At 38.1% G+C, this 26,314-nt stretch overlaps 1 protein-coding gene across 9 annotated transcripts in view; it reads left to right on the top strand.

Moving 5' to 3' along the window:
• The window catches only part of PCDH7 (protocadherin 7), a 373,651-nt gene that overhangs the window by 47,278 nt on the left and 300,059 nt on the right, over positions 1-26,314 (top strand). For 4 of the 9 annotated variants that reach the window (XM_043514031.1, XM_043514029.1, XM_043514028.1 and 1 more), the window contains exon 2: positions 14,453-14,512. The exons of the other annotated variants lie outside the window; for them this stretch is intronic. In XM_043514031.1, coding sequence (XP_043369966.1) covers positions 14,453-14,512 — 60 coding nt within the window. The remainder of the gene's footprint in view (positions 1-14,452; positions 14,513-26,314) is intronic. 9 annotated transcript variants of the gene reach the window in all.

The raw sequence follows: 26,314 nt of genomic DNA, 5'->3' as shown, positions 1-26,314 counted from the left end.
GTCTTGAGTTCGGGAAATATTTCAAAGCACCCATACACTAAAATAGGTCAAAAGAGGGATGATTTTGTCAAGCATTGGGGAAAATTACTACTGTTGTGTCAGAAAAGTGAATAGCTACCTCCTAAACCCTTTAGAATATGTTGCAGCATTGTTTCATTGGGGTCTGAGGCAGGGCTGGATTTCTAAATAGGCACAGTAGGCCTGTGCCTTGGGGCACTGGCATTCTAGGGGTGCCTTAAATTTAAAAGCAGGTTACAAGTTTCATTTTTTATGGAAACACGAATTTCAGCTATATGCAGGGGGTGGGAGGAGAATGCGGGGAGGTGGGGCTGAAGATGCTGTGCCTAGGGGCACATAAGGTAAATCCGGCCCTGGCTTGAGGATGCTTCGGAGTTTTTTCTTGGCATTCCTAAATAGCTAAATGATATCACAAGTTGCCTGGATGAGGTTACCTTTGGAAGGTTCAGTGTTCAGGTTTTGGGGCAATATGTTTCTTTGTGCTAGAGTAATTTGTTTGCTTGTTTGTTTAGTTTACTTTTGTATTTATAGACTTCTTCTTGGAGGAAGAATGGGCCTTTTTGAGGTGCTTTTGTGATGGATGGATGGGTTTGCGGGGGAGGAGCTATCAAAGGAAGTTACTGAGAGAATCCTGGCACAGGGTAGCCTAGAGGTCGTGGGTGTGTAGCTGCATGTGGTAGGCAGTGGACCTAGTGGTCAGTATCTAGATACTCTAATGATTGGTGCTTTATAAATACCTAAAATATATAGAGTTGGAAACCAGTGTGAACACTTCTGAGGTGTCCTTCTTGCTGTCCTCGTGTGAAATAGTGTATGAACATCTTTGACCTTTATTTTGGTTCCTGTGCTGCATTGAATGCAACTTGAATGAAATCTTTATTTGTCTAAGGCTATTTCCTGCTTAGTAAGGAACTTGAAATTGACACTTTTCTTCTCTGAAGTAATATAAAATCTTTGTCTAATAAATATATACAAAGGCTTTGTGGGCCATCAGAGTACCATGACATTCCAGTGTATTGATTTTGCAGTGTTAAAAGGTGATGGATTTGGTGTTAACGGGCCATCAGAGAATTGGGATTCGAATTGTACCCCATAAGCTGAACTGAGTTTCCTGTAACATGACAGCCTTTCAAAAGCAGTGGAAGTAATTGTTGTCTGATGTAATTCCTTGTGTGCAAACTTGGAAGATTAATTTGAACAAGTTTCCGTGTAATCATGCACAAAAATAAAAAAAGTAGAATGATTAGAAAAGTATTAGGAAATCTATGAAAACAATTTATATTGACCCGTAACAAGTACATTTGAAAAATTGCTTTAAAACTGTTGTTTGTACACACTCTCAACATATTTTAATTTTCTTCTTAAAGATGATACATCATTTCTATTATCCGTTAACTCTTAGGATAATATACATTTATTTTATCTGAAAAATATAGCTAGTGTTGTGGTAAGAGCTCCTGACTTTTGGACAACGTAGTTCACTTTAACATACTGGGATTTCTTTATTTTTTTTCTTAATTTTTGCTCCTTTTCATTCTTACTGTGTTTTTTGAGTTATGATACATGCAGCAAAGCATGGCCACAGGTCTACAAGTGTAATGCTGTAGCAATTTTTTGTTACCCTACAAACCATCATATGTTGACAAATAAAGTATAATAACAACCACAGACGTGGACTAGAGAGAAGTACTACTGGTCATATTTCATTGTACTCTTTTTCCATTGAACTGTTATATTTCAGTTTAATGACCTTATAGTGGATGCATTGAAAATAACATTTTCATTATATGATTATTATGTAGAAAAAATCAAGGAGCTAAGTCCAACTGTATCTTTGGAAACTAATCATAGGGGTACTAGATTTGTGGACTTATAACCAATCTATCATAGTCAGCTTTTAATTTATTTTTGAACGTTCTTGCTATTTTGTGTGCTTGAATAAGAGTCTGACCTGTAAAGGAGTATAGAAAACATTTTATAATATATGTTTGCTCTGTTTTATAACAACATAAGTATTTTGCTTAAGCAGATTTGCTAGGAAGTGACAACTCTGAAAAATTGGACACACTGGTTGCTGGAAGCATTTCAGTTCTAGGCAATCTAAATAGTGCAGAAGGAGAAAATGAAATATAACTGTATTTTAAAGATGACAGTTTTGTCAAAGATTTCTTTCCACTTTTCAGCTTAAAACAAATGGAGTAAATCAAGTATATCTATTTAAAATGTGTGTGCATTCATTGAGGAAAGCACCACCCTTTAGATGCTTTTCTGCAGAGAACATCAATGATGAAGTTGACTTAATAAATGTAAAACAGAGTGTGAAGAATATAATTATCACAGTTTAATTACTAGTTCAAACAGTTTCAGATCATAACAAGATTTCATTTAACATACGTATATCTTGAGGACCTAAGTAAAGTCTGGAGAGATTAGACTACAGTTCACTATATTATTTTGCACACACCTATATAGCTGCTTAGAAATTAGGATTTTTTGTCTAATAAATGTTCAATTAAATGTCCATAACCTAGAAATAACTACATGATATTAATGAACAAAAACAGAAACGTACTTCAATTTTTTAATGCTGGGATTTCTATGCCAGGATCTAGCCAGGACCCCCTTCCATTTAGCAGTGTGAGAAGATCAGGATAGTTATGACTCCATGACACCTGTTCATGGCCCTCTAGGGGACTGAAATCCCCTTGAGTAGATCAGTATATTTTTTCTAGAGTATATTGTGTATGCTATGTTCATATCTAGGTAATTGTTATTCTGTGACTTGGCCTGCTTTGCACAGGCTGCAGTTTTCCTCTCTCTGGTAGCAATAGGCCGGGGGGAAGGCAGGCAGCCAAATTGAAATACATCCATATGTCTCAGTGGCTCTTCTTATTTCACTCTTTCTTAGCTCCACACCCTCACAGCAGTAGAGAAGTGTGAAGGTGACCTGTAAGGCCCACTTGCATCCATCATCTTGAATTTTACCATGCAGCATGGATTCAGGCTCAAAAGCCTTAGAAAAGCCTAACCTTAAAAAGAAAAAAAACACATTATTCATCCTGCAACATCTATCTTCCCTCTTTTACAGGGAAATTTTGCTCACACTGCAATTCTTGCCATTCTGACCATCAAAAGGGGGCAGCAGTGGCCTTAGCTGCTCTTGAAATAATGTCTGTCATGCCTGCTGCAGACCCCAGCCTTTTCTGATAGAAGGAAAATGGGTAATTGCCATAGTAAATGTGGATTCAGATTGGGGAGAGGCCAATGGAAGTGTCCATCTTTCTGCCCTCTTCCTTGCAGTACTTGCCTGAATAAATCAATCCTACTTGGCAGCAGAGTGAAAGCCAAGAGTTCTTCATTCTCCCCACCCTAAACAGATCACTAAAATATAGTCAAGGATACTCTCATTGCCTTTCTCCTATTTCCAGAGATTTGTTTGCTCATCTTAAACCCAGTAGGTCTGAGCAAAAATTCCAGAGCCTTGACTTTTTAAAGTCCTTTTCATTTTTGTCTATACATCTAGACTCTCAGATTTGTCTTCGGAAGAAGGAGAGGTTTCCTCAGAGTCTGAGATTGAGATCTGTCCCTTGGATCCAGCCAGGAGTGTTCCTCAGGAAAACTGGATGTATCTGTTCAGAAATGTTTTTCTGCTATGTATCTTGCAGGCTCTTAGGAAAAGGGAGAGTACAAAGGATTCCTAGGATTTGGGAACTAAGGGAGATGCTGTTGTAGGGCGTGCCTGTCCTGTAGTGCTCCCTGATCAGCACTTTAGGCACTCCTGCCTCAGTTTCCCTTCTCTTAGGGCCCTTAAAGAACTCTACACAGTCAGTATAGCTGTTGACAAAATTCCCATGCTGGCTTCTACTTTTTAAATACAAATAAACTGTAACTTAAATCTCTCTCCGTGGGTTCAGGGGTTACACAGCTCAACTCCTTTGGGCCTGCAGTTCACAGTCCTAGCCTCCCAGGCCTGCAGTATCTCTCCTTGACTCTAGGGTTATACAGCCTTCCTCCTTAGGGCTTGTTGTTCTCAATTCTAGTTCTCAATTCTTGTGGTTCTCAATTCCTCTCCCTTAGAAGAGTTTTTTTTCTGTGAGCACTCGCTTCAAATGACACTTGATGGTATTTTATCAGGCCCAGGTGCTTGTTATCCAATTAACTGCCTAGATGGGCTGCTTAAATTAGGTGGCCATGGATAGCCTGAGCTCAGACTCACCTTAAATGGGCCAGCAACCCAATCCAATGACAGAAGCCATCCTGTCCATCTCACATTGTTGAAAATAATGAAACAGCCTGTACCTTGCCTGATGCCAAACTGGCTTCCTGTAACTGCACAGCAGCTGTGCAAGCTTTCACAGGAATTTTCTGAGAAATGGCTTAATTGCCCTAAAGAGGATTCTGTTATGTCTGACTCTGAAAAAAATGGACTTGGACTCCATTCTAAAAACTGCCAGTAGTCACCTCCCAAATGGGAAGAGTGAAAGCTACAATAGCAGAACTGTGTATGGTCTTCGTTACATGTCTTTGCCAAGCGTAGAGTGTATGTTTTTCCATGTCAATTTGTGCTACCTACAGATAATGGGTTGTTTAGAGCAGAAGCAGTGGTATAACAGAGCGCTCCTTTTATGGTGAAGGTTCTCAAGTCATTTTATTTAATTGAGGAATATCTAGCTATCATTCAGACTGAAAATGATGTGCAGATCATGCAGGAATGGAAATTCTTACATGTTATTTCTTTTTTCAGTATTCCAATTTGTGATGATCCACTCTCAGAATTGTTAGTTCAGATTTTCAGTAAGTTTGCTCCAATTGATTAGTTGAATTTGGAGGGGAGGAGATATTTATTTATTTGTTTATTCCTTTTGCCAATTGTTGCACTAGGCCACAAAGTTGAACCTCTAAAACTGGCATGTTGGTGTTTCCAGAATAAATACAAGATCTGCATCGGCTCTGGAAAAATCAACTGAGAGGAAGTTTCAGCTGAAGAGAGGTCAAAAAAAGGATTCTAAAAGTCTTAATATACTACTATAGAAACTGCTTACCAGTTAGTAAGGAAAGGAGGAGTACCTTTTCAGTTGCAAAATGATGTACTATGATGCACAAAACCAGTCAAAGGGCTTAAATATCTAAATTTTGTACCCATGATTATTTTCTGTGGCATTTTACACTTTGAAAGAGAGAAGCTAAATAAATATTTAGAATTAAGTCACCTAGCAAACTTGGTTATTGACTCAAAGTGCCCAGTCAGCACATAGCATATGCTCAGTGTGCATGAGTCTCTGTCGAGGCTTTCCTTTTATTCTGAAAACAAGCAATAAAAACATATTTTCATGATTGTATTTTATTCATCAAAATATCTAGCAACATATTCTTAAACTGGTGTAGTACTGAGTATCGCTAGTGGTAAGCATACTAAATATGGATACTAGTATACAAATAAAACTGACTTTGCCCCCTGGTCTAGAGTGAAGTAGGCATTTAAACAGTAGATTGTATTTCTGGTATTTATAAATCTGAAACACTATCAAAGGAGCTGGAAATGTGATACATATAAGGAAAAAGAAAAGGAGTACTTGTGGCACCTTAGAGACTAACACATTTATTTGAGCATAAGCTTTCGTGAGCTACTATTTCCCCATGTTTATTCTCCCCCCCCCCCCACACACACACACACACTGTTCCTCAGACGTTCTTGTCAACTGCTGGAAATGGTCCACCTTGATTATCACTACAAAAGGTTTCCCCCACCCCCGCTCTCCTGCTGGTATTAGCTCACCTTAAGTGATCACTCTGGTTACAGTGTGTATGGTAACACCCATTGTTTCATGTTCTCTGTGTATATAAATCTCTCCACTGTATTTTCCACTGAATGCATCCGATGAAGTGAGCTGTAGTTCACGAAAGCTTATGCTCAGATAAATTTGTTAGTCTCTAAGGTGCCTCAAGTACTCCTTTTCTTTTTGCGAATACAGACTAACATGGCTGCTACTCTGAAACCGTACATATAAGGAGTTACCTCCAGGCACTTAACTCTCCTATACATTTAAAATTGATTACTGATTCCAAAAGAAACATTATGCTATTCTGTCAGAAAGAAAGATGCTTTTCTTTCATGTGTCAATTGAGATTGTAAACTTAAGTCATCATTCCCTTGCAGCAAATCTGTACATAATTTAACTTTTTATGAAGGTGATGAGTATCTTAGGTGAGATGCTAAGCGCCTAAAATATGATTCGTATAATGTGTTAGATGTTTGGTCATAATTTTACATATACCATAACTGTTAGCAAACATCATTATTTAATCACATCAGGGTTAATCTAAATGGATGTCCAAGAAACCAAATGTGAATTTATTAACTATACTTGTTTTCCTTTCTTTCTTGTTTTTTATTTATTCTGGATCATAAAATTTGCTCTCTTTCCATTAACAAAAAAGTGCATAGAGAACAAAATGCCAATTATTTGCAGCACATAAAATCTGTGTGATAATTTGACAGACTTTAATAAAACCAATATTTAAGTTTGCTTATAAAACAAACAGTAACCAGTAACCTTTTATTTGTTAAGAAACACCATAACACTTATTGATTAAGAACTTCAAAACCTGCAACTTATTTTAAAGCACAAGATTTAAAGTTTCTTTGAACAATGAGACATATATTCAAAATCCCTTTTGTATTGAACATAATTTTTGAGAAAATTATTAGTTGTAAAATGTAAGGGTCAAACTGGTTTGCATTGCTAATACAATAATTTCTCTGTTAAACCTCCTGGATATTACTTCACAGATATATAGCAAGGATATAAAGAACAAAACATGCATTGGGAAAGTTAATTAATTCATTCTCTCAACACCTCTGTGTGAGAGGCAAATTTAAGGATACTCATATGACAGGTTTCAGAGTAGCAGCCGTGTTAGTCTGTATTCGCAAAAAGAAAAGGAGTACTTGTGGCACCTTAGAGACTAACAAATTTAAATTAAATTTAAAATAAATTTGTTAGTCTCTAAGGTGCCACAAGTACTCCTTTTCTTTTCACTCATATGATTAAACTGAGTCACAGAGAAGTTATGACTTCCTTATCATAATTCCTTTGACTGCAAATCAGTGATAGATTTAGGAGGAACTTAAAAGCCTAGATCCAGTTCTATGGACTATACACTAGACTGCACTGATCTTTAAGAAAACATCATTTCTTGAATCTTTAGTTACTTATGACCATATTGTTCTTGATCTATGCACACAATGAGAATCTGCTTATGTCAGGGGACACATATAGCTGTTAATTCTTGCACATCCTTTAAAAATTGGCATTTCCATTTGTGAGACAGATATCCATTCAATTCATTGCTGTGTCTTATGCCCATGAAATGAGAGGTAATGCTTTATAGTATATGGAAAACAACAGCTGTATCATCCTTGTTCTGGCACTTCACACTAGCCTATTTGCAAATAAATTTACAGAACATTTAGTTCCATGAATAATGTCTTTCTCACAAAATCACTTCTCTAGCAATCTCTGGTGACCTTGAGTATGTCAATGTAGATTGTAGTGAGCAAAAAAATTAATTGACAGACAACATTCCTTGGAGTTTTAAGTTATCCAGTTAGTAATAAGTTCCATGAAAAATGACAGAAAATATGTTTTGGCAGTTCCAGTGCCTTTTAAAAATACAGTTGCATTCCCAAATATATACATTTCAGTTCCATCTTAGTTTTTGCACACTTTAGATTTGGAAATCTTGTCTTGTTTCAGGTTCTTTTGTTTCAGTCTTACTTAGGGATAAACAATGGCTTGATAAACCACTGCTATGCTAGTGGGATATTAGGAGTGGCATAGAACAATTGGCATTGCCTCTAGAGGATACAGATAGGCAGGACATGGGGGAACATACTCCCTTTAACAGCATACAGTGAATATTCACCCAGCAGTGACCCTGGTGGGCTGGTGTGAAAAGGTTGGGGGACTATGGTCACATTTCATACCCTTGGGTGGAACTGTAAGTCCCCCATTGTACTTCCAGAGTATAAAAGGTAGGATTTTGCATTCCTTGGAATCTGCTACAGCAGGTATGACAAGGGGGAATGGCTTCTTTCACCGTTCCCTTGTACATCCACACAAGAGAAGCCAAAAATATGGTCTGATTATCCTACTTAGATCACTCTCTTATTTCTTGTGGTATTGGCTTTTGTCACCTGCAGTTCAAACAATTAGTTGCTTTAGCTGTACCTAGAGGCATCTTAGTTCTATATGTTGTTTACAGAGAAGCACAAACCTTTCAGTATGGATGATTACAGTTTCAGAGGCATATAAGCCCTCGGTGCTTGTTGTTCACTTCCTCTTGTTCCTGTCAGGCATTTTATTTCTCTGGGATATGAATGCTGGCCAGTATTGTTACAGTTTCCAACAAAGACCGTAGGATTGGAGTCTGAAGAATGTAAGGAAGATATGTTAAATTTGTAGCATTTTTCATTCTTATTATATTCTTTCTGAGACAGGATTAATTACACATACCATAACTGTTAGCAAACATCATTATTTAATCACATCAGGGTTAATCTAAATGGATGTCCAAGAAACCAAACGTGAATTCATTAACTATACTTGTTTGTACCATTTTCTACTGCAGTTTTTGTCACCAGGGAGGGGTGACAGAATATTAATGTACATATTATGTAAGCATAAATATAGCAGTGAGCTCTATTCTCACCTTTCCAATAGAGCAGGGGTTCCCAAACTTAGTTCGTGGCTTGTTCAAGGTAAGCCCCTGGCGGGCCGCTAGACACTTTGTTTACCTGAGGATCCACAGGTATGGCCACGCTCAGCTCCCAGTGGCCGAGAACGGTGAACCACGGCCACTGGGAGCTGCGAGCAGCCGTACCTGCGGATGCTCAGGTAAATAAAGTGTCTCACGGCCCGCCAGGGGCTTACCCTGAACAAGCCATGAACCAAGTTTGGGAACCCCTGCAATAGAGTCTAGTTTGGTTAGTGTGTTATTCCACTCTGACTTGCCTTTGAGAAATCATAACAAGATAAATTGTTTACAATAAATCAATGTATATAAAATAAAAACAGAGAACAATGCTATGATAATTGTCTCTTGTCATTCAGAGAGTTTTTGTAATTATTCTTATTACATTTTAAAATTTGTGATGTTTACATACTTTATAAATGTTTCAGTTTGCCTTCTGTGTTTTCAAATTACAGATTCCATCTCCACTTTCACCCTCCACACCCATGCTGGAGGCAACTTTCTAAGTGAGAATACTTTGTAAAGTTGTTAATTACAACCTAAGGTTAATGAGTGTATTTACCTTATAATCTGGAATGTTCTCTTAATCAACTAACAGCTTGAACATCTAGGGCTAAGTAGTTGGTTACTGATTTTCATGTAGAGTAATTAGGGATGTTGTTTGTTTGTTTGTTGGGTATTTTTGATTGTTTTGTTTATGTCTTCCTCTATTATTATAAAAAATTGTTTTCTGTAGGCATGGTTAATATGTTATTACAAAATTTTGACCTGTAAGGTTAGTGGGCCAGATGCCTGGTTTTCCATTGGAAAGTGTGATCAAAAAGAGGATCTCACAATCCAGTAACCTGGTCAGATCTACTGACTGGACATCCAAAGTCAAGTTACTGGGTGAGGGGGAGGTAGGGAGGTGCCAGGTCATCATCCGCACCAGCCCCTACTCAACCAGGGCCGCCTCCTATCTGCATCAGGTGGCTGCAGCTCATAGCCCCAGATCCACAGGCAAGTCTCTCCTGACCTGGGTGGGAGGGGATAAAGGGAAAAGCAATGAGTGATTCGGGGAGGGGGGAATAGAAGCAAATGGGGCCAGGGCCTTGGGGAAGGGGTGGGCTTCAAGGGCGGGATGGGGCACGGGCAGTGCCTCAGGGAAGAGGCAGGGCAGGGGTAGGGCCTTTGGGAAGAAGTGGGGCAGGGTCTCAGAGGGGGAAGATGTGGGATCGGAGAGGTTCCTGCACTCTTCCTGAAGTGTCCAGGTTTTAAGTACAAAATTGGCAACCCTAAATGGATTATTTCATTAGCCCATGAGGATGACAAAGTTCACTTCTGAGCAATGTCACTCAGGTTCAAGCCACTCTCTTTAGAATAAATTCACAGCATGAAGAACGTATTTCACTCCACACTATTGCAAAGTGTGACTCAAGGTAAATGACAGCAGACAGTGCGCCCGAGCCTGTGAGATGCTGAGTGCCTTCTCAGAGGTGCTAAGCATTTGAAACTTGTGTGGAGTTCGTAGGGTGTGGAAGGTGCTTAGAACCTTCCGTTGGACACTTGGAATTAGACCTAGTGTGATCAGGAAGTGAATAATAAAGGAGAGCATGAATAGGGAGTGAATGGGTGTTGCCATTTTTTCATGTTCTCTGTGTACATATGTCTTCCTACTCTATTTTCCACTGCATGCATCTGATGAAGTGCGGTTTAGCCCACGAAAGCATATGCCCAAATAAATTTGTTTGTCTCTAAGGTGCCACAAGTACTCCTCGTTTTTTTTTGCTGATACAGACTAACATCGGTACCACTCTGAATGATATTTAAATATCCTTTTCAAGGAATATTAACCTTTCCATTTTATGCTCTCATTTTAAGTTGGAATCTTTAGAGATAATAAACTTGATTACCTTTCACTTAACCAGTGTAAATCAGGAATAACTACATCAATTGACCAGATACTCTGTGGTGTAAATCAGCATTAAGTATATATATTATATTAATATATATTATATATATATTTATTAAGTAAAATGCTGATTTAAACCAGCTGGGAGTACAGCCCATTGGATTTAAACAAGTTTAAATGAGAGGTCACTCAAACCCAGCTAATGTTGAAGCGCCATACCATAATATCTCACTCTTTTAATTTTTTTTTAAAAAAACAACAACATTTTTTTATTTATTTAAGGTGTTTTAACAAATTTACAAATCTTTGACATGTAAATATCGGAAACAAAACATTCATTACAACAGTTAGTTTTTGCTTAAAAAGACATTATACAGGAGTGCAGTCATCAGATCTTTCTGTATAACAGGGGGTTACCATTTAGCAAAGTGAGCATCATTACAACACCTATAATAAGTCATTTCTAGTGATTTTATTAAATTGAGTGACATCTCTATAGACACATAGTTAGCTGATCAGGCATGTCTATCAAAGATTAATATTAAAAATCTAAGGGTTTTTTAATCTATTCGACATCATCAGTAAGGGTATTAATATATTTTATTATATAAAATTGGGTGGTGGCAGTCCAGCAGCCGGAGCCCCTCCACACAGGGTTGAAACATCAATTTCCCATATTCCTGTGTGTGTGCTGGTGATTTGGTGAATCCGGAGAGTTGAAGGCTTGGATAAACTGTATATATCACCATTTTTCATATCCTGTTTGCTTTTACTGTTGTAAACTGCATATGTAGTTGCGTGCATTGCAGAATTTTATAAGCAAGCTTACAGCATTTTGTGGCATATGACAGAACATACATCACAAACTACATTTTTGTCTGATTCTTGCTTTAGTGATCAACAATGAGCATGCCATGACTTCAGCTTCACTTAGAGCCACCACCCTGCATACTACAAAATTCTGTAGTTCTCTTTTATATTTTAAATTATATTCATTATTGTTAATAATCATTTTTGATAGTGCTTGAGCACCCCAATCAGGGGTCAGAGCCACATTGTACTAGGTGCTGAGCAAGCAAATTACACAAAGACAAACTGTCCCAAATTACTCACAAGGAATGATTTAGGTGATACGCAACTGGTGAATAAAGTAACACAGGCATGGTAGGTAGGCAGAGAGGACAAGATAACAGTAAAGAGATGTGTGCTTGCATAAATTAATAGTTCCATGGATTTAAAGTAGTCATGTGTGGTTGCCAGCTATCTATAATCTATTTCTGTTAAATTGTGTTCTGTTACATATTCTGTTCTGAAACAATTACATGAAATAGACCTATACTTCTAACATATTCAAGGTGGTAGAAATGCTCACATGCCAATGGAAACTCATATTCCTGACAGACAGAGGTGCAAGGGTCTTGTTCTCACACTGAGCAGTCACTCTAATTGTTGCTTTGCATGCATCTGTCTGGTTGTAGACGGAGCTGATTGAACCTTGGGCACACTTTGCAGTTCTTGATATATGTGCCCTCCCACACTGAGAAATGTGGAAGATGGGAAGATAGTAGTGCTCACTTCTCAGAAACCATAAGAGAGGGAGACTCCCTATGCCACTGTGAGCAGAGGATAGAGAGGAAGTGCACTGCTTCCCCCACTTCCGTGAAGGAGGAGAAGAGAGAGAGAGAGAGAGAGAGAATGGAGTTTCCTAACCTTTTCTAGCTGTCATTAGAGAGACTGGAGGGGAGGGGTTGAGCTCTCCACTAATGCTTTGTGCCTGGAACCTTTTGAAGGTCCCATGAGGACCCATATTTACTTTCATTATTTATTTCATGGATTTGGCTAGTGGATTTATTATATAAAAAATAATTCCTGCTTTTATTTTTATCTTGCACTGAATTATAGTTTGATGACTTTTTTAAAATAGAAGAACATCATTAACATAAAACACATCTGTCACAGATGAAAAACACTCTGCATGTGCAAGACTGTAATCAGTTCATTTTTATGGATCTCCAGTTCTCCAGAGAATCTTACAAATGCACAAGATACTCAATTTTGTGTTTGCATCTTGTAGTTAACTGAAAGGTGCTTAAAATCACAAGTAGGCAGAGAGATCCCTGCTGACGACACGTTGGAGGAGACTAAAATGTTTTGCTCATTCCAGCAGATACAAGAAATATCTTGTGCTCAATAAATTCCATATGACTACATACATAACTGATTGGTAAGGATGAAGCTTCCAACTTCTGGGGAAAACCATGCCCTTTTGATACATCTCGATTCCACTGTTTTGGAAAGTCCTGTATTTTTGCCCATGGATGATACCTCTGACATGGGGGAAACAGCACAAAGAAACATGCTTGATAACTGGACTAATGGCAGTGAAGAATCTTACTGAGACATTGTAAATATATTGCTGTTGAAACCAAGGCAGAATGTTTTGCATGCTTGTCCCAGATGGCTTCCTGTGAGAAGATCACATTTAGATTGGGGAACAGACGTTACTTATTTGAGGACATTTGGCAGCTTTTTATGGATTATCATCATAAAGCAAATGTTGCTTCTTAGACATACTTGATATTGTTGTCTTGTACTTGTGTAAATTAGGACTAATCTTGCATTATGTGATGGATCCGGAAGAGTTCCACAATCCATCAACCTGCTGGAGAATAAGGAACAGGCAGTGATGGGTGCAAATGAGCAAATAATGGTAATTAATAAAATAAACAAACATTCAGAAAATTACCTTATAAAACCTAACTGCCCTTTTTGTGTAACCATCTTGTACATGGCAGCATTGCAGGATTAGTATTTTCATGAAGATGCATGTTCTTGAATAATATTTTAAGAGCTGTTCTTGAACAATGTATTGGAAAGCTGCTTTCTTTTAGCATTAGGCATAAATGTATTTTTACTGCATCATTTATCTCATCAACATATTGATCACAGCACTTCAAAAAAACCATTAATGCTTCATTTTCTTTATGTCCATCCTGTAGTATAATAGTGATACTTAATAGCCAGCACTTTCACAGTGCTTTACATGTTCACAGCATTGTACAAACAGTATCCCAGGATATTGCTGTTTTAAAGACTTTGTCTTATACAGTTGCTTTTTTTTCTGTAAGAGTCCCATTCTAGATTTTGCTAATCTAAGACAACTGGTATTATTAAAAAGAAAAGGAGTACTTGTGACACCTTAGAGACTAACAAATTTATTAGAGCATAAGCTTTCGTGAGCTACAGCTCACTTCATCGAATGCATCCGATGAAGTGAGCTGTAGCTCACGAAAGCTTATGCTCTAATAAATTTGTTAGTCTCTAAGGTGCCACAAGTACTCCTTTTCTTTTTGCGAATACAGACTAATACGGCTGCTACTCTGAAACCTGGTATTATTAAGTCCATCATTTGGGGAGAGAAAGCTGTGTTTGTCATTGATACTTGGAAGATTCGTATTGTTTCTTGTTCTATGACGAAGCATGTTCAATGACAACAACTAAGGATATGAAGGAAACAGATTTTAATATATTTCTCCTATCATATGCCATAAAACCAACCTAATACTGGACTTTTTGCACTTGATTTAAATTGCCAATGTAGTGGTAAATAGTATACAAATTGTTATAACTGTTTTCATTGTTATATAGTTATCTTATGACATATGCTTGGACCTAATGGAGAGAAGGGGATTCTCTCTGCTCAGGTCTGAAATCCATGCTGTAGGGTTAGGTTAGCTAAGCCCTGCTCACATCCCGGTAAGCAGACATATATTTTTGTATTTTTTGTAGGTGGATACAGTGCAGACTACGCAGCCCCCTGGCCACATTGAGGAATCGTGTAAAATGAATGTATGTGCTCGTAAGTGAAACATTTATAAATAAAGCTCCAACTTTAATGTATGTTGGATCATAAAACATGTAAAACCTGCTTACTGTCATATTAAGAAATCGATTCCCAGGGGGCAGGGTGACTGCAGAACTAAGAAGATGTGCAAAGCAAAGTTCTTTTTTAAAAATAAAAATGAAAAACTCAAGAACTTTAGAATTATTCAAAACAGATAAACAAATATTGTGCAAACAAGAGATTGAAATTACCTCTTGGATGTATTTGGGAAGGCACTGAGCTGATTCAAGATTCCAAAACAGAAAAAAAGAAGGGATGTGAGAAAGGTTTTGTAAGCTGAAATCATCATCCATCGAGGAACAGGATCAAATACCTTCTTACTTAGGAGTATGAAATGGAGGACACAACCTTTTCCCCTTCAATCTGTGTTTGAGAGGACAGAAATTTTGAAACTGAATTTGATCAGATTATTGCCTCAGTTAATAACTGGGAGAGGAGCGTGGATGGGGTTGAATTTTCAATGCTTGACATAAGCAATCAGTTATATGTAGAAAAAATAACTTAAGCATGTGCTAGATGAACAAAGAACATGGAAACGATACCTCAGAATTGAATTCCTGGAAAACCAGACACAATCTCATCATTTAGAAAGCTTGAGCTACTTGAGGAGGTGAGAAGACTCAGACTCCTTGGATTTTGCTGAAAAATGACTTCATGAGGCTTATAAAGTAGATATGCAGGAGAAACCAAAATGTGTTAAATGGTCTATCACAGAACTCAGAAATCAGCCATCAACCTGTGTATTGAAATTTTGTACTTTAATTGATAAACATAGACTAATCCAAATGGATAAGAAACTTTCAAGTATTTAATATGAAAGACCTCTCCTTGACTTGAATAACTGTACAAAGAAAGGCTTTTCATTTTGATTAAATAAAAACTGCATGATAGGGAGATCCCCTTTGCATTTCTAATCCCTATTATGATAAATATATCAAATAAAAATAAAGGCTTATTTTTTGGTACCCAAGAGATTAAAAACAATATTGGGACACCACCAAGTTAGCACATTGGTTTATGTCTTTTACAGGGTGAAGAGGCTGACTACTCTGTCCCTAAATAATATTTCATTCATATAACCCATCTTCATCATACATAACAGAAAACAGGGATATTTAAGTATTAATGAATGTTTCAAAATGTTTGCTTAACTCTAAGGTGTAACTTGGACTTTTTTGAATTTCTGGTCTAAATCTGGTGCAGTTGTATGCGGAAACAATATTGTATTCAATAATAAATGAATTATTATATAGACTATATATAGTCTATCTCTTGCTTTCACAATATGCCTTTTCTGATATTGGAGTACAAAGCTAAAGATCACATTTTCCCTTTTGATTGCTATGCATTTAGCTCCAAATTATATCACCCTTCGTGTTTATCTTTTGGAAACTTGTGGTCTGCCTCTTTCTCCACTTGTAGTCAATTTCAAGTGGTAGAATTAATGATTTGGGAGCAGTTTTGACCTCTTTATTGTATTAAGAATATATCATCAAACTTCAAAGTCTGTACACTTCTACTGTATTGATTTTTTTCTGTGAGCAAAATCAATAGGCAAAATTAAAATTAAAAAATCAATTTCTTCATTTTTGTTTTGCTTCATATTTTTTATATACATATTTTGTTTATTTAACCTTGAAGGGTTTTTTGTGAACTCATTGATATGGAAACACAACAAAAGCTTCAAGTAATGCTGAATAAAACATACTGGTGCAAATAAGTGAAATACAAAGGGAAATACATGGTTCTTTTAGCTGGGAAGAGGAAAGATAAATGCTGAACACCTGTTACCAGATTCTGATTTCTGATACAACACTGTAAGTCTGGAATAACTCTGATGATCCCACTGGAATTATGCTGGATTTACACCACTACATCTGAGATCAGAATTTGGTCTTTGGTGTTTAATATTCTTCCGTTTTTCTAGTCTTAATTTTTTGCTCAGGAACAATTACCAGCAGAGGAGTTTTGAAGAAATATTGCACAACTACTGTCATTTTCAGATTCACAGTGTTTAGCAGCCAAGTGCCTCACAGGGAATAAAACCACTTTTATTTTTGCATCCTCCTACCACTCCAATGGGGAAAGGTCAGCAAAACAGTGGGAGGCCAAATGAAGGAAGATTTTTTTCCCTGTAAGACATCAGCTTGCAAGACTGTGAATTTCAGAATTACAAGTGATATAGCTTTTTTACAACTGCTCCTTTCCTTCTTGCCTCCTACTGCTGCTCCATTGTTGGATAATGTCTTTTTCCTGTCAGAATGAGCAAGCAAGAGCTTATTTGTGACACATGAAATTCCACTTTCTACCTAGTATTGTTGCAGATAGAGGAAAAAAGAGCCTGGTTCATACCTATCTCATTTTCTAGCTTTTGAGGGTTTCAGTTAGGGCTTTTAAAGCCAAATCCAACCTGCCTTGTACACAGGAGTAATCCAGTTAATGCCAATGGGACTGCTTGTATGATTAAAGTGAACAGGGTGTATCTATACATACCATTTCATTTGTATATTTATTTTCCCCTCAGACCATACCATTGAGGAAAATTAAGTGTCACTAGATTCATAGATTCATAGATACTAAGGTCAGAAGGGACCATTCTGATCACCTAGTCTGACCTCCTGCACAGTGCAGGCCACAGAATCTCACCCACCCACTCCTATGAAAAACCTCACCCATGTCTGAGCTATTGAAGTCCTCAAATCATGGTTTAAAGACTTCAAGGAGCAGAGAAGCCTCCCTCAAGTCACCCATGCCCCATGCTACAGAGGAAGGCGAAAAACCTCCAGGGCCTCTCCAATCTGCCCTGGAGGAAAATTCCTTCCCGACCCCAAATATGGCAATCAGATAAACCCTGAGCATATGGGCAAGATTCACCAGCCAGATACCCAGGAAAGAATTTTCTATAGTAACTCAGATCCCATCCATCTAATATCCCATCTCAGGGGATTAGTCCTATTTACCCTGAATATTTAAAGATCAATTACTTACCAAAATCCCATTATCCCATCATACCATCTCCTCCATAAACTTATCGAGTAGAATCTTAAAACCAGATAGATCTTTTGCCCCCACTGCTTCCCTTGGAAGGCTATTCCAAAACTTCACTCCTCTGATGGTTAAAAACCTTCGTCTGATTTCAAGTCTAAACTTCCTGGTGGCCAGTTTATACCCATTTGTTCTTGTGTTCACATTGGTGCTGAGCTGAAATAATTCCTCTCCCTCTCCTGTATTTATCCCTCTGATATATTTATAGAGAGCAATCATATCTCCCCTCAACCTTCTTTTAGTTAGGCTAAACAAGCCAAGCTCCTTAAGTCTCCTTTCATAAGACAAGTTTTCCATTCCTCGGATCATCCTAGTAGCCCTTCTCTGTACCTGCTCCAGCTTGAATTCATCCTTTTTAAACATGGGAGACCAGAACTGCACACAGTATTTTAGGTGAGGTCTCACCAGTGCCTTGTATAATGGTAATAAAACCTCCTTATCCCTACTGGAAATGCCTCTCCTGATGCATCCCAAAACCGCATTAGCTTTTTTCACAGCCATATCATATTGGCAGCTCATAGTCATCCTATGATCAACCAATACTCCAAGGTCCTTCTCCTCTTCCGTTACTTCTAATTGATGTGTCCCCAATTTATAACTAAAATTCTTGTTATTAATCCCTAAATGCATAACCTTACACTTCTCACTATTAAATTTCATCCTATTACTATTACTCCAGTTTACAAGGTCATCCAGATCCTCCTGTATAATATCCCGATCCTTCTCCGAATTGGCAATACCTCCCAGCTTTGTATCATCTGCAAACTTTATTAGCACACTCCCACTTTTTGTGCCAAGGTCAGTAATAAAAAGATTAAATAAGATTGGTCCCAAAACCGATCCCTGAGGAACTCCACTGGTAACCTCCCTCCAACCTGACAGTTCGCCTTTCACTAGGACCCGTTGCAGTCTCCCCTTTAACCAATTCCTTATCCACCTTTTGATGTTCATATTGATCCCCATCTTCTCCAATTTAACTAATATTTCCCCATGTGGCATGGTATCAAATGCCTTACTGAAATCTAGGTAAATTAGATCCACTGAATTTCCTTTATCTAAAAAATCTGTTACCTTTTCAAAAAAGGAGATTAGGTTGGTTTGGCACGATCGACCTTTTGTAAAACCATGTTGTATTTTGTCCCATTTACCATTGACTTCAATGTCCTTAACTACTTTCTCCTTCAAATTTTTTTCCAGTACCTTGCATACTACAGATGCAACACTAACAGGTTGCCAGAGAAGTTGGGATACACCATTGCTACAGACATTCAAAATTAGGTTAGATAAGCCATTAGTGGGAATGATGTAGGAAGTTGTGTTGGTTGGGGAAGTCAGGTTGGGTAGCAAAAGATTTATTTCATGTCCCTACTAGCTATCATTCTTTGGATCTTATTCTGCCCTCAGTCCACAGAGACAATCCCATTGATGCCAATGGCAATTCTGTGTGTGAATCAAGAAAATAATATGGCCTTAAGTGTAATAGTCACTTTGCCAAGCTATTCATCAAACCTAAACTAAAAAGTAAAATAAGACAGAATACCACCAACTAGACTGCATTCTAGCCTACGAATGAACAACATAATTTAATTAAAAATATTTTTGTGAAAGTCAATTAAATATCTGAAAAGCTCCCATTGAGATTTATCTGGTTTATTAAAAAGCCTCTGTACCAAACCTTATTGCAGGCTCCATTGTAGGAAGGAGGAAGGCACATAAGTATAGAGGCTTGGTTCAGCCACTCATCACTTACCATGTTTCAACCCAGCACTGATTTTACTTTGGAAATTGTATGGTATACTATGTTTTGCTGAGCTAGTAAAGAATAGCTTTTCAATCTCATGCAGGGGCAACATTTATGCAAGATATACTTGTTATGCCTGCTTACGAGCCCAACATTATCTCTCTTCTCTAGAGGGGAATAACTTGAACCTATTGTGCCATGACACTGACATTATATTTGACTTTTGACACTGCATTTAGGGAACATATTCATTACATGAATAACTATTTCTAGTTTCTACACAATTCTAAATGTTAAAGGGTAACTTGCAAATATGAAAAGTCCCTAAAAAATTACCACATTAATAGTATAGTACTGTATGTGATGGATGCCCTAAATTACCCTATGCCAAACTATCAACATGCCTACACAATTTCATTGTTTAAAATTAAACTAGTATTATTTAGTATTATTAAACTAAAATTAGTTTAAAATTTCAGTTAGAACAGGTCAGAAAATATCTGAAATAACAATCAAATTACATCATACATTGGTTTATGATTCCAGCATTGGGTTTTCATTCGATCTGCAGCTCCCAGAGACAGAACAAGACCTATCAATTATAGGAAAGACATTTGGCTACCAGTTTACCTCCTAGCAATTTCAGCTCATGCTTTTTGGACCTTCGCAGTCTTGAGCTGCCAAACACAAGGAGATAGTTAAGTTTTCAGATTTGGCTCAACATTCCTTTCCCTTAAGCATTTTCTTCCTCTATTTGAGTACTCTTCTATGTTTAAAACACCCTCAATTTAACCTAATAACACCATAATGAATTCCAAGTTTTAACCAGCTAAAATTGAAATAAAAAGGGTGAAAAAAAAGTTTTATGAAATTCATGCCATTAATTTTTTACCTTTAACCTCAAAAAATAAAAATATATGATGTTGGAATACAGACCCTGCATGTTTGTTTTGTATTCTACTATTAATAATAACCAGTTACCGTATAATTTTTTCATTTTTCAGAGTGCTTTAAAATATCCACTTTTTAATCCTCACAACAACTATTTGATACAGGCAAGTATTTCAGATGGCGAAAATGTGACAGAGGTGTTAAGTATCTTTCTAAAGTTAGAGAGGGAATCAATGTCATATCTGAAATTAGTAGTTCCTGGGCACCACTCTTGTACACAGACCACGTCTCTTTCTTGCTGATAAAGCACAACATACTGGTAGTTACTAAAGGCTAAGGACACAACTGTTAATGAAATATAGCAATTCAAACTGAAAAATTACCAGGTACCACTATAAACTGTGTTTTATGATAAAGCTGGATGGCATCCACTATGTACCCTAGATGTAGATATGTTGCAACCTGAAACTGCAACCTCCAACCCCGAAACCATATTTATTGGGGAACATGTTTTCTTGAAAGAGGCTTGGTTCCTGTACACAACAGTAAGCTCCACCTGCATATCATATCTTCCCACCACCATTCTTATCAAATAAGTGATAAGTACTCCACACTCTTCACATGCTCACCCTCGTGTCCTGCCCCGACACAAAGTGGCGGGACTTCTTGCCACCTCTGGAGGGTGAGGAGCCCTGGTGGGCCAGCCTATATTCCATCTGGTCCTGAGGCCTGCTGGGGATGTAAGCTAGCGGCTCCTTCACAGAGCCGTGAGCACGGGCATGTACTTGGCGCGGTTCACTCCCCTTCCAGACACCTGCCCCTCCTGCGGCATGAGGGAGACACTGGCGCACGTTTATCTAGAGTGCGCCAGGTTACAGCCCCTATTGCGGCTCCTCCTACATATATTATTATGGTTTTGGTTGCACTTTTCCCCTCACCTTCTCTTCTATTTACTCCCTATCCATGGCCTCACAAAGTCGCGGGACCTCCTTGTCAATCTCCTCCTAGCCCTGGCCAAAATGGCCATTTACAAAACCAGGGAGAGGAGGTTGGCTGATGGGGTTTCCTGCAGCTGTGGGGCCTATTTCTGCTCCTCAGTCCATTCACACATCCAGGCCAAGTTCCTCTGGGCAGCATCCACTGGCTCCCTTGATGCCTTCGAGCAGCAGTAGGCACTGTCTGGCGTTTTCTGCTCGGTGTCCCTGTCCAGTTCCCTTCATTTAGCCCTGAGACCTCACTCCCGTTCCTGTTATCTCCTTAGTTGTCCCACACAATTATTTAGTATCCCGGACCTGTGGATCATTCCGTTAGGCTGCGGGGAGGTCCTTTAGCAGTGGGTGGGCTTCTGCCCGCCCATTTCCTGGATCCCAACAGGACCATTCTTATCACATATGTTCCCAAACCTGTGCAAATGTTTGAGGGAAGGAGGTCATGTCAATCAGGTTTCACTGTAAGGAACTATATTCTATCTAGTTGCAATGTGAACAACAAATACCTCAGACTTAGTAGTCCATGTGCATCATAGAAGGAACATATTCTGAACTGAGCAGTAGCCCTTTACAAACTTTAACTAGAAGGTAACCCTCCCTGTCATTCACCCTTCAGATTCTCCTGGAACAAATGAGCAAGGATGAGTAAGAATAACCTCTAGATCATGAATCATGTGGACATGATGTATCTTGACTTTAGCAAAGCTTTTGATACGATCTCCCACAGTATTCTTGCCAGCAAATTAAGAAAGTATGGATTGGATGAATGAACTATAAGGTGGATAGAAAAGCTGGCTAGATTGTTGGGCTCAGCAGATAGTGATCAATGGCTCAATGTCTAGCTGGCAACTGGTATTAAGTGGAGTACCCCAGAGGTCGGTCCTGGTGCCAGTTTTGTTTAACATCTTTATTAATGTTGATGATGGAATCGATTGCACCCTCAGCAAGTTCACAGATGACACTAAGATGGAGGGAGAGGTAGATTTGCTGGATGATAGGGATAGGGTCCAGAGTGACCTAGACATATTGGAGGATTGGGCCAAAAGAAATCTGATGAGGTTAAACAAGGACAAGTGCAGAAGAGATTTGGAAAAATTGGAGAGAGTCCAACAGAGGGCAACAAAAATGATTAGGGGTCTGGGGCACATGACTTACGAGGAGAGACTGAGAGAACTGGGCATGTTTAGTCTGCAGAAGAGAAGAGTGAGGGGGGATTTGATAGCAGCCTTCAACTACCTGAAGGATGATTCCAAAGAAGATGGAGCTTGGCTGTTCTCAGTGGTGACAGATGATAGAACAAGGAGCAATGGTCTCAAGTGACAGTGGGGTAGGTTAGGTTGGATATTAGGAAGCACTATTTCACTAGGAGGGTGGTGAAGCACTGGAATGGGTTACCTAGGAAGGTGGTGGAATCTCCATCCTTAGAGGTTTTTAAGGCCTGGCTTGAAAAAGCACTGGCTGGGATGATTTAGTTGGTGTTGGTCCTGCTTTGAGCAGGGTGTTGGACTAGATGACCTCCTGAGGTGTCTTCCAACCCTAATCTTCCATGATTCTATGTTAACCTAGAAATGAAGTCCATTTTCAAGTCAACCTTTGCGGGGGTGCATTAGAACAACTCAGGGTTTCAGCAAGGAAACAGGAGTAGCCATGGATCACATTGGTAACCTCTTTTAAGGCCTGCCGGCACTTTAACTAGAAGGTAACATAAGTGTATGTGATGTTGCCACCATCCTGTTGGTGCAGTGCATTCAGGGGACATAGAAAAGCAATCTGGTCACCATGGTCAAGTTTTCACTCAAGTTGATATTAGAGAAGCAGGCAATGAAAGAAGAACAGGCCAGGTGCAAACAACCTTTTTAGACTTCCTGGCACCTTTCCTTAGGTTACAGCAACTTCACTCGCTGTGGAGGGGAGATTTTCATTTTACTGTATGAACTATGTACTTGAAGCAAGAGACGAATAGGAACTTTAGAAATGCAGCTGAAATAATGTAATTCATCTATGAATATATGTTTCATCCAGCCAAAGTGGTCTTAAAGGATCACTTGATCAACACACAAATTAATTGACTTCCTCAAATGATTTGTATATCAAATAACATTGTAGGAACTATTTTACACAAAGGATTACTCTCAAACCATGTGGAAATGAAAGCAAACAAAAACAATAGCAAAACTAAGAGAGGTAATATCTTTTGTGTTTTAATGCCATAGCAAAATGTATTTACAAAAAAAGCTTACCAAGAAAATCCAGCATTTTTGTGGGAAAATTCTTAGAGAAAGCCTAACATTTGAAATGTGTATGTGAGAAAATGTTTTATATATCATTTCATTGAAATTAAACTTATGTCATGTAATCCATTTTATTTGGTTTAATCATTCGTTTACATGTTTCCCATGTGCTGTGTTTATGTTCAGGAAGGTGGCAAGATGTAAAATTGGCTTATGGAACAAAAAAGACTTTATTTAATTTGAAACTGTATGAGAGCAAAAATTAATGGCAAATAATCTTACTTCATGGATATTGAATGGACAAATTAAGGCTAGATTTTTCTTCTAGGCACAGCTGTGAGCAGATGGTGTTATGTAAGCTACACCACCCTCAGAGTAGCCCTGCAGGCTTTGTGAGTCAGAGATACACCTCTGTATCATGATTTCCCTCCTGCTTTTTCTGGCTCCTAAAGGGGTAGTAATTTACTGTTGCATAAGCCCAAGAGTGGTGGGGAGTGGTACAGGCCAAAGAGTATAGGGTGTGGCCCCACCCTGTCTGCCCACTCCCCAGCCATCTGCTCTGGAGAATGAGTAAATGGGTGAGTAACTGCACTTAGTCATATATGCCTTCGGACTCAAGATCTGGGTAGACCACATAAAGAGTAATAGCATTGTGCAGTCATGTCATCTGAGTCACAGTCTGACTATTCCTTTTAATAGTGATTGAAACTAAAATTAAAAAGAAAAGTTCCTGTTGAAAGTTTAACATCATCTAACATGGTTTATGTTGTTCAACTTGAAATATCTCACTTAATTAACTTGGAGCCACTGATGAATATCAAGAGATAAAGCATCTTATTTTACTAGCATCAAAATGTGAAGACATATAGTCTTGTGTTTACAGACACAAGGTTGGGAATCAGGAGATCAGGATTCTTTTCCTGGCTCTGCCACCAATACTCACTGTGATCTTGTGCAAATCCTCTCTTTGTGCTAGAGTTTCCCCATCTGTAAAACGGAGAATAACAACACTTCCCCATTGTGATTGTTAATCCATTACTTTTTGTGAGGGCGATGATAACGAGGGCCATGAAAATGCCTATACATAAATAAAGTAATAATATAGATTTTTTTATATCCACTGCAATGGCTTCATTTAAACTGAGGGAGATTATTGAGTCGAGTCTCACTGGCTTTCAGAGCAGGTCTAGTTTGCTTAACATCTATATACTGCTTCCTGGCCTAATTATTTGAAGGAATAATAGTTTGTCGTTATGTAGATGGTATAGTGATGTATATATCCTTCAGTGCACTTTCATCCAAGGCTGTTGTACTGTTAAGGTGATGGAATTGACAGCACTACAGGCTGAAGTCTTCCTGCAAACAGAGAAAAAGTTCAGTAGGGAAGTAATTAATTTCTTCTTATTATTGAAGTGTTGATTATACATTCAGTGCTGTATGAGCCACAGATAAACACAGTCTCTGCCCTGAGAAGCTGACATTCTAAAAGACAGACATGCCACACAAGGGGATCCAGAGGAAGGTGTTTAATTAGAATTAAAACATAATTCTGTCTCACTTTCCTCTCTTTTGAAATGTTGGTTGGCAAAGACACTTGGCTCATGTGTGTTATCGTTTGCCGGGATTGTGGAAGAAATGGGTCTCTAGTACGTATTAGAATAAGCAGAGTGATATGTTTGGTGCATTGGGGTTGGGAGATCATTCCATGTACAGGTGGAATAAAGATAGAAAGCCTCCAGATAGGAGTGAGAAAAAGACACTAATACTGTGGTGAAGAGAGCCCAGGATACTCAACACCATGGTATCTCGTGCCTTGCTGTGCGTCAAATCAAAAATTACTGTTGTTGGTTTCTTAGAGGATGGAGATTGCATGATAAGATCTAAGGTAAGGAATTTAGGAGTTGGATTCAATTCATTGTCTGAAATATATTGTCTATGCATCTGATTCGGGTCCTGAACCCGCAAAGATTTGTACCTATGATTATCTGTACACATTAGAATAATACTATTGAAGTCATAGTTAAGTATGTATATCTGTCTTTGCAGGATTGAGGCCATAGACTGTAAACTTGTTGGAACAAGTTTTATGATGTTAAGCACGGTGATAACTGTCACTAAATAATGAATAATATATAAAGAATAAAAAAATCAGGGTTCAATATCAACAACAGCTACATTATTAAAGAAGCAGGTTTTCACTTAAGGAACATAGTATGGTTTCAGAATATGGCATTAGATTTTAACTACACTGAATTTTTAACATAATGATGTTTTATGTCGTGTGGAGTACTGCAATGCAGTCTTCCTTTGTTTGCTTTGTTTGAATCATTCTCACTGATAATCGCAAAGATTTTGACTCTATTGAAAACGTGTGATCATAGTATGATGATTTTTGTCAAATTTGCACTGTTTCTCTATTTCTCAACATTGCAAGTTTTAGGTGAAATGGCTCCTGAGTGCTCATGAAACTGAATTTTTGGCTATAATTATAACATCAGGATGAAGGATTGCTTTCCATACATATGGCTTAGAACTGCAGGAAGTCAGGCATGAATGTCAAGGCCACTCTTTTATGGAATTCTGTACCTTAAGTGATCAGAGAAGGTGATAAATTAGCAAGGTTTAAAATAAGATTGAAAACTTTTGAAATGCATTGAGTGTAATAATTGTCTAAAGCTCCTTTAGTTATTTCTGATCTCTGCTATAAAAGTATCGATAGTTAGATTTCAATGTTAGTACTTACCTCAGTAAAATAAATTGTACTCTTGGCATCTTCAGTTAACCTATGCTCTCTTTAATTATGTAATGTAAAATACTGTGGTTTAGTATATAGAGCAGGAGAATGGGAAT

The sequence above is a fragment of the Dermochelys coriacea genome, chromosome 4 (genome assembly GCF_009764565.3).
Source record: "Dermochelys coriacea isolate rDerCor1 chromosome 4, rDerCor1.pri.v4, whole genome shotgun sequence".
NCBI lineage: Eukaryota > Metazoa > Chordata > Testudines > Dermochelyidae > Dermochelys > Dermochelys coriacea.
The sequence above is the reverse complement of the archived record's forward strand: the minus strand, read 5'-3'. Positions and strand labels throughout refer to the sequence as shown.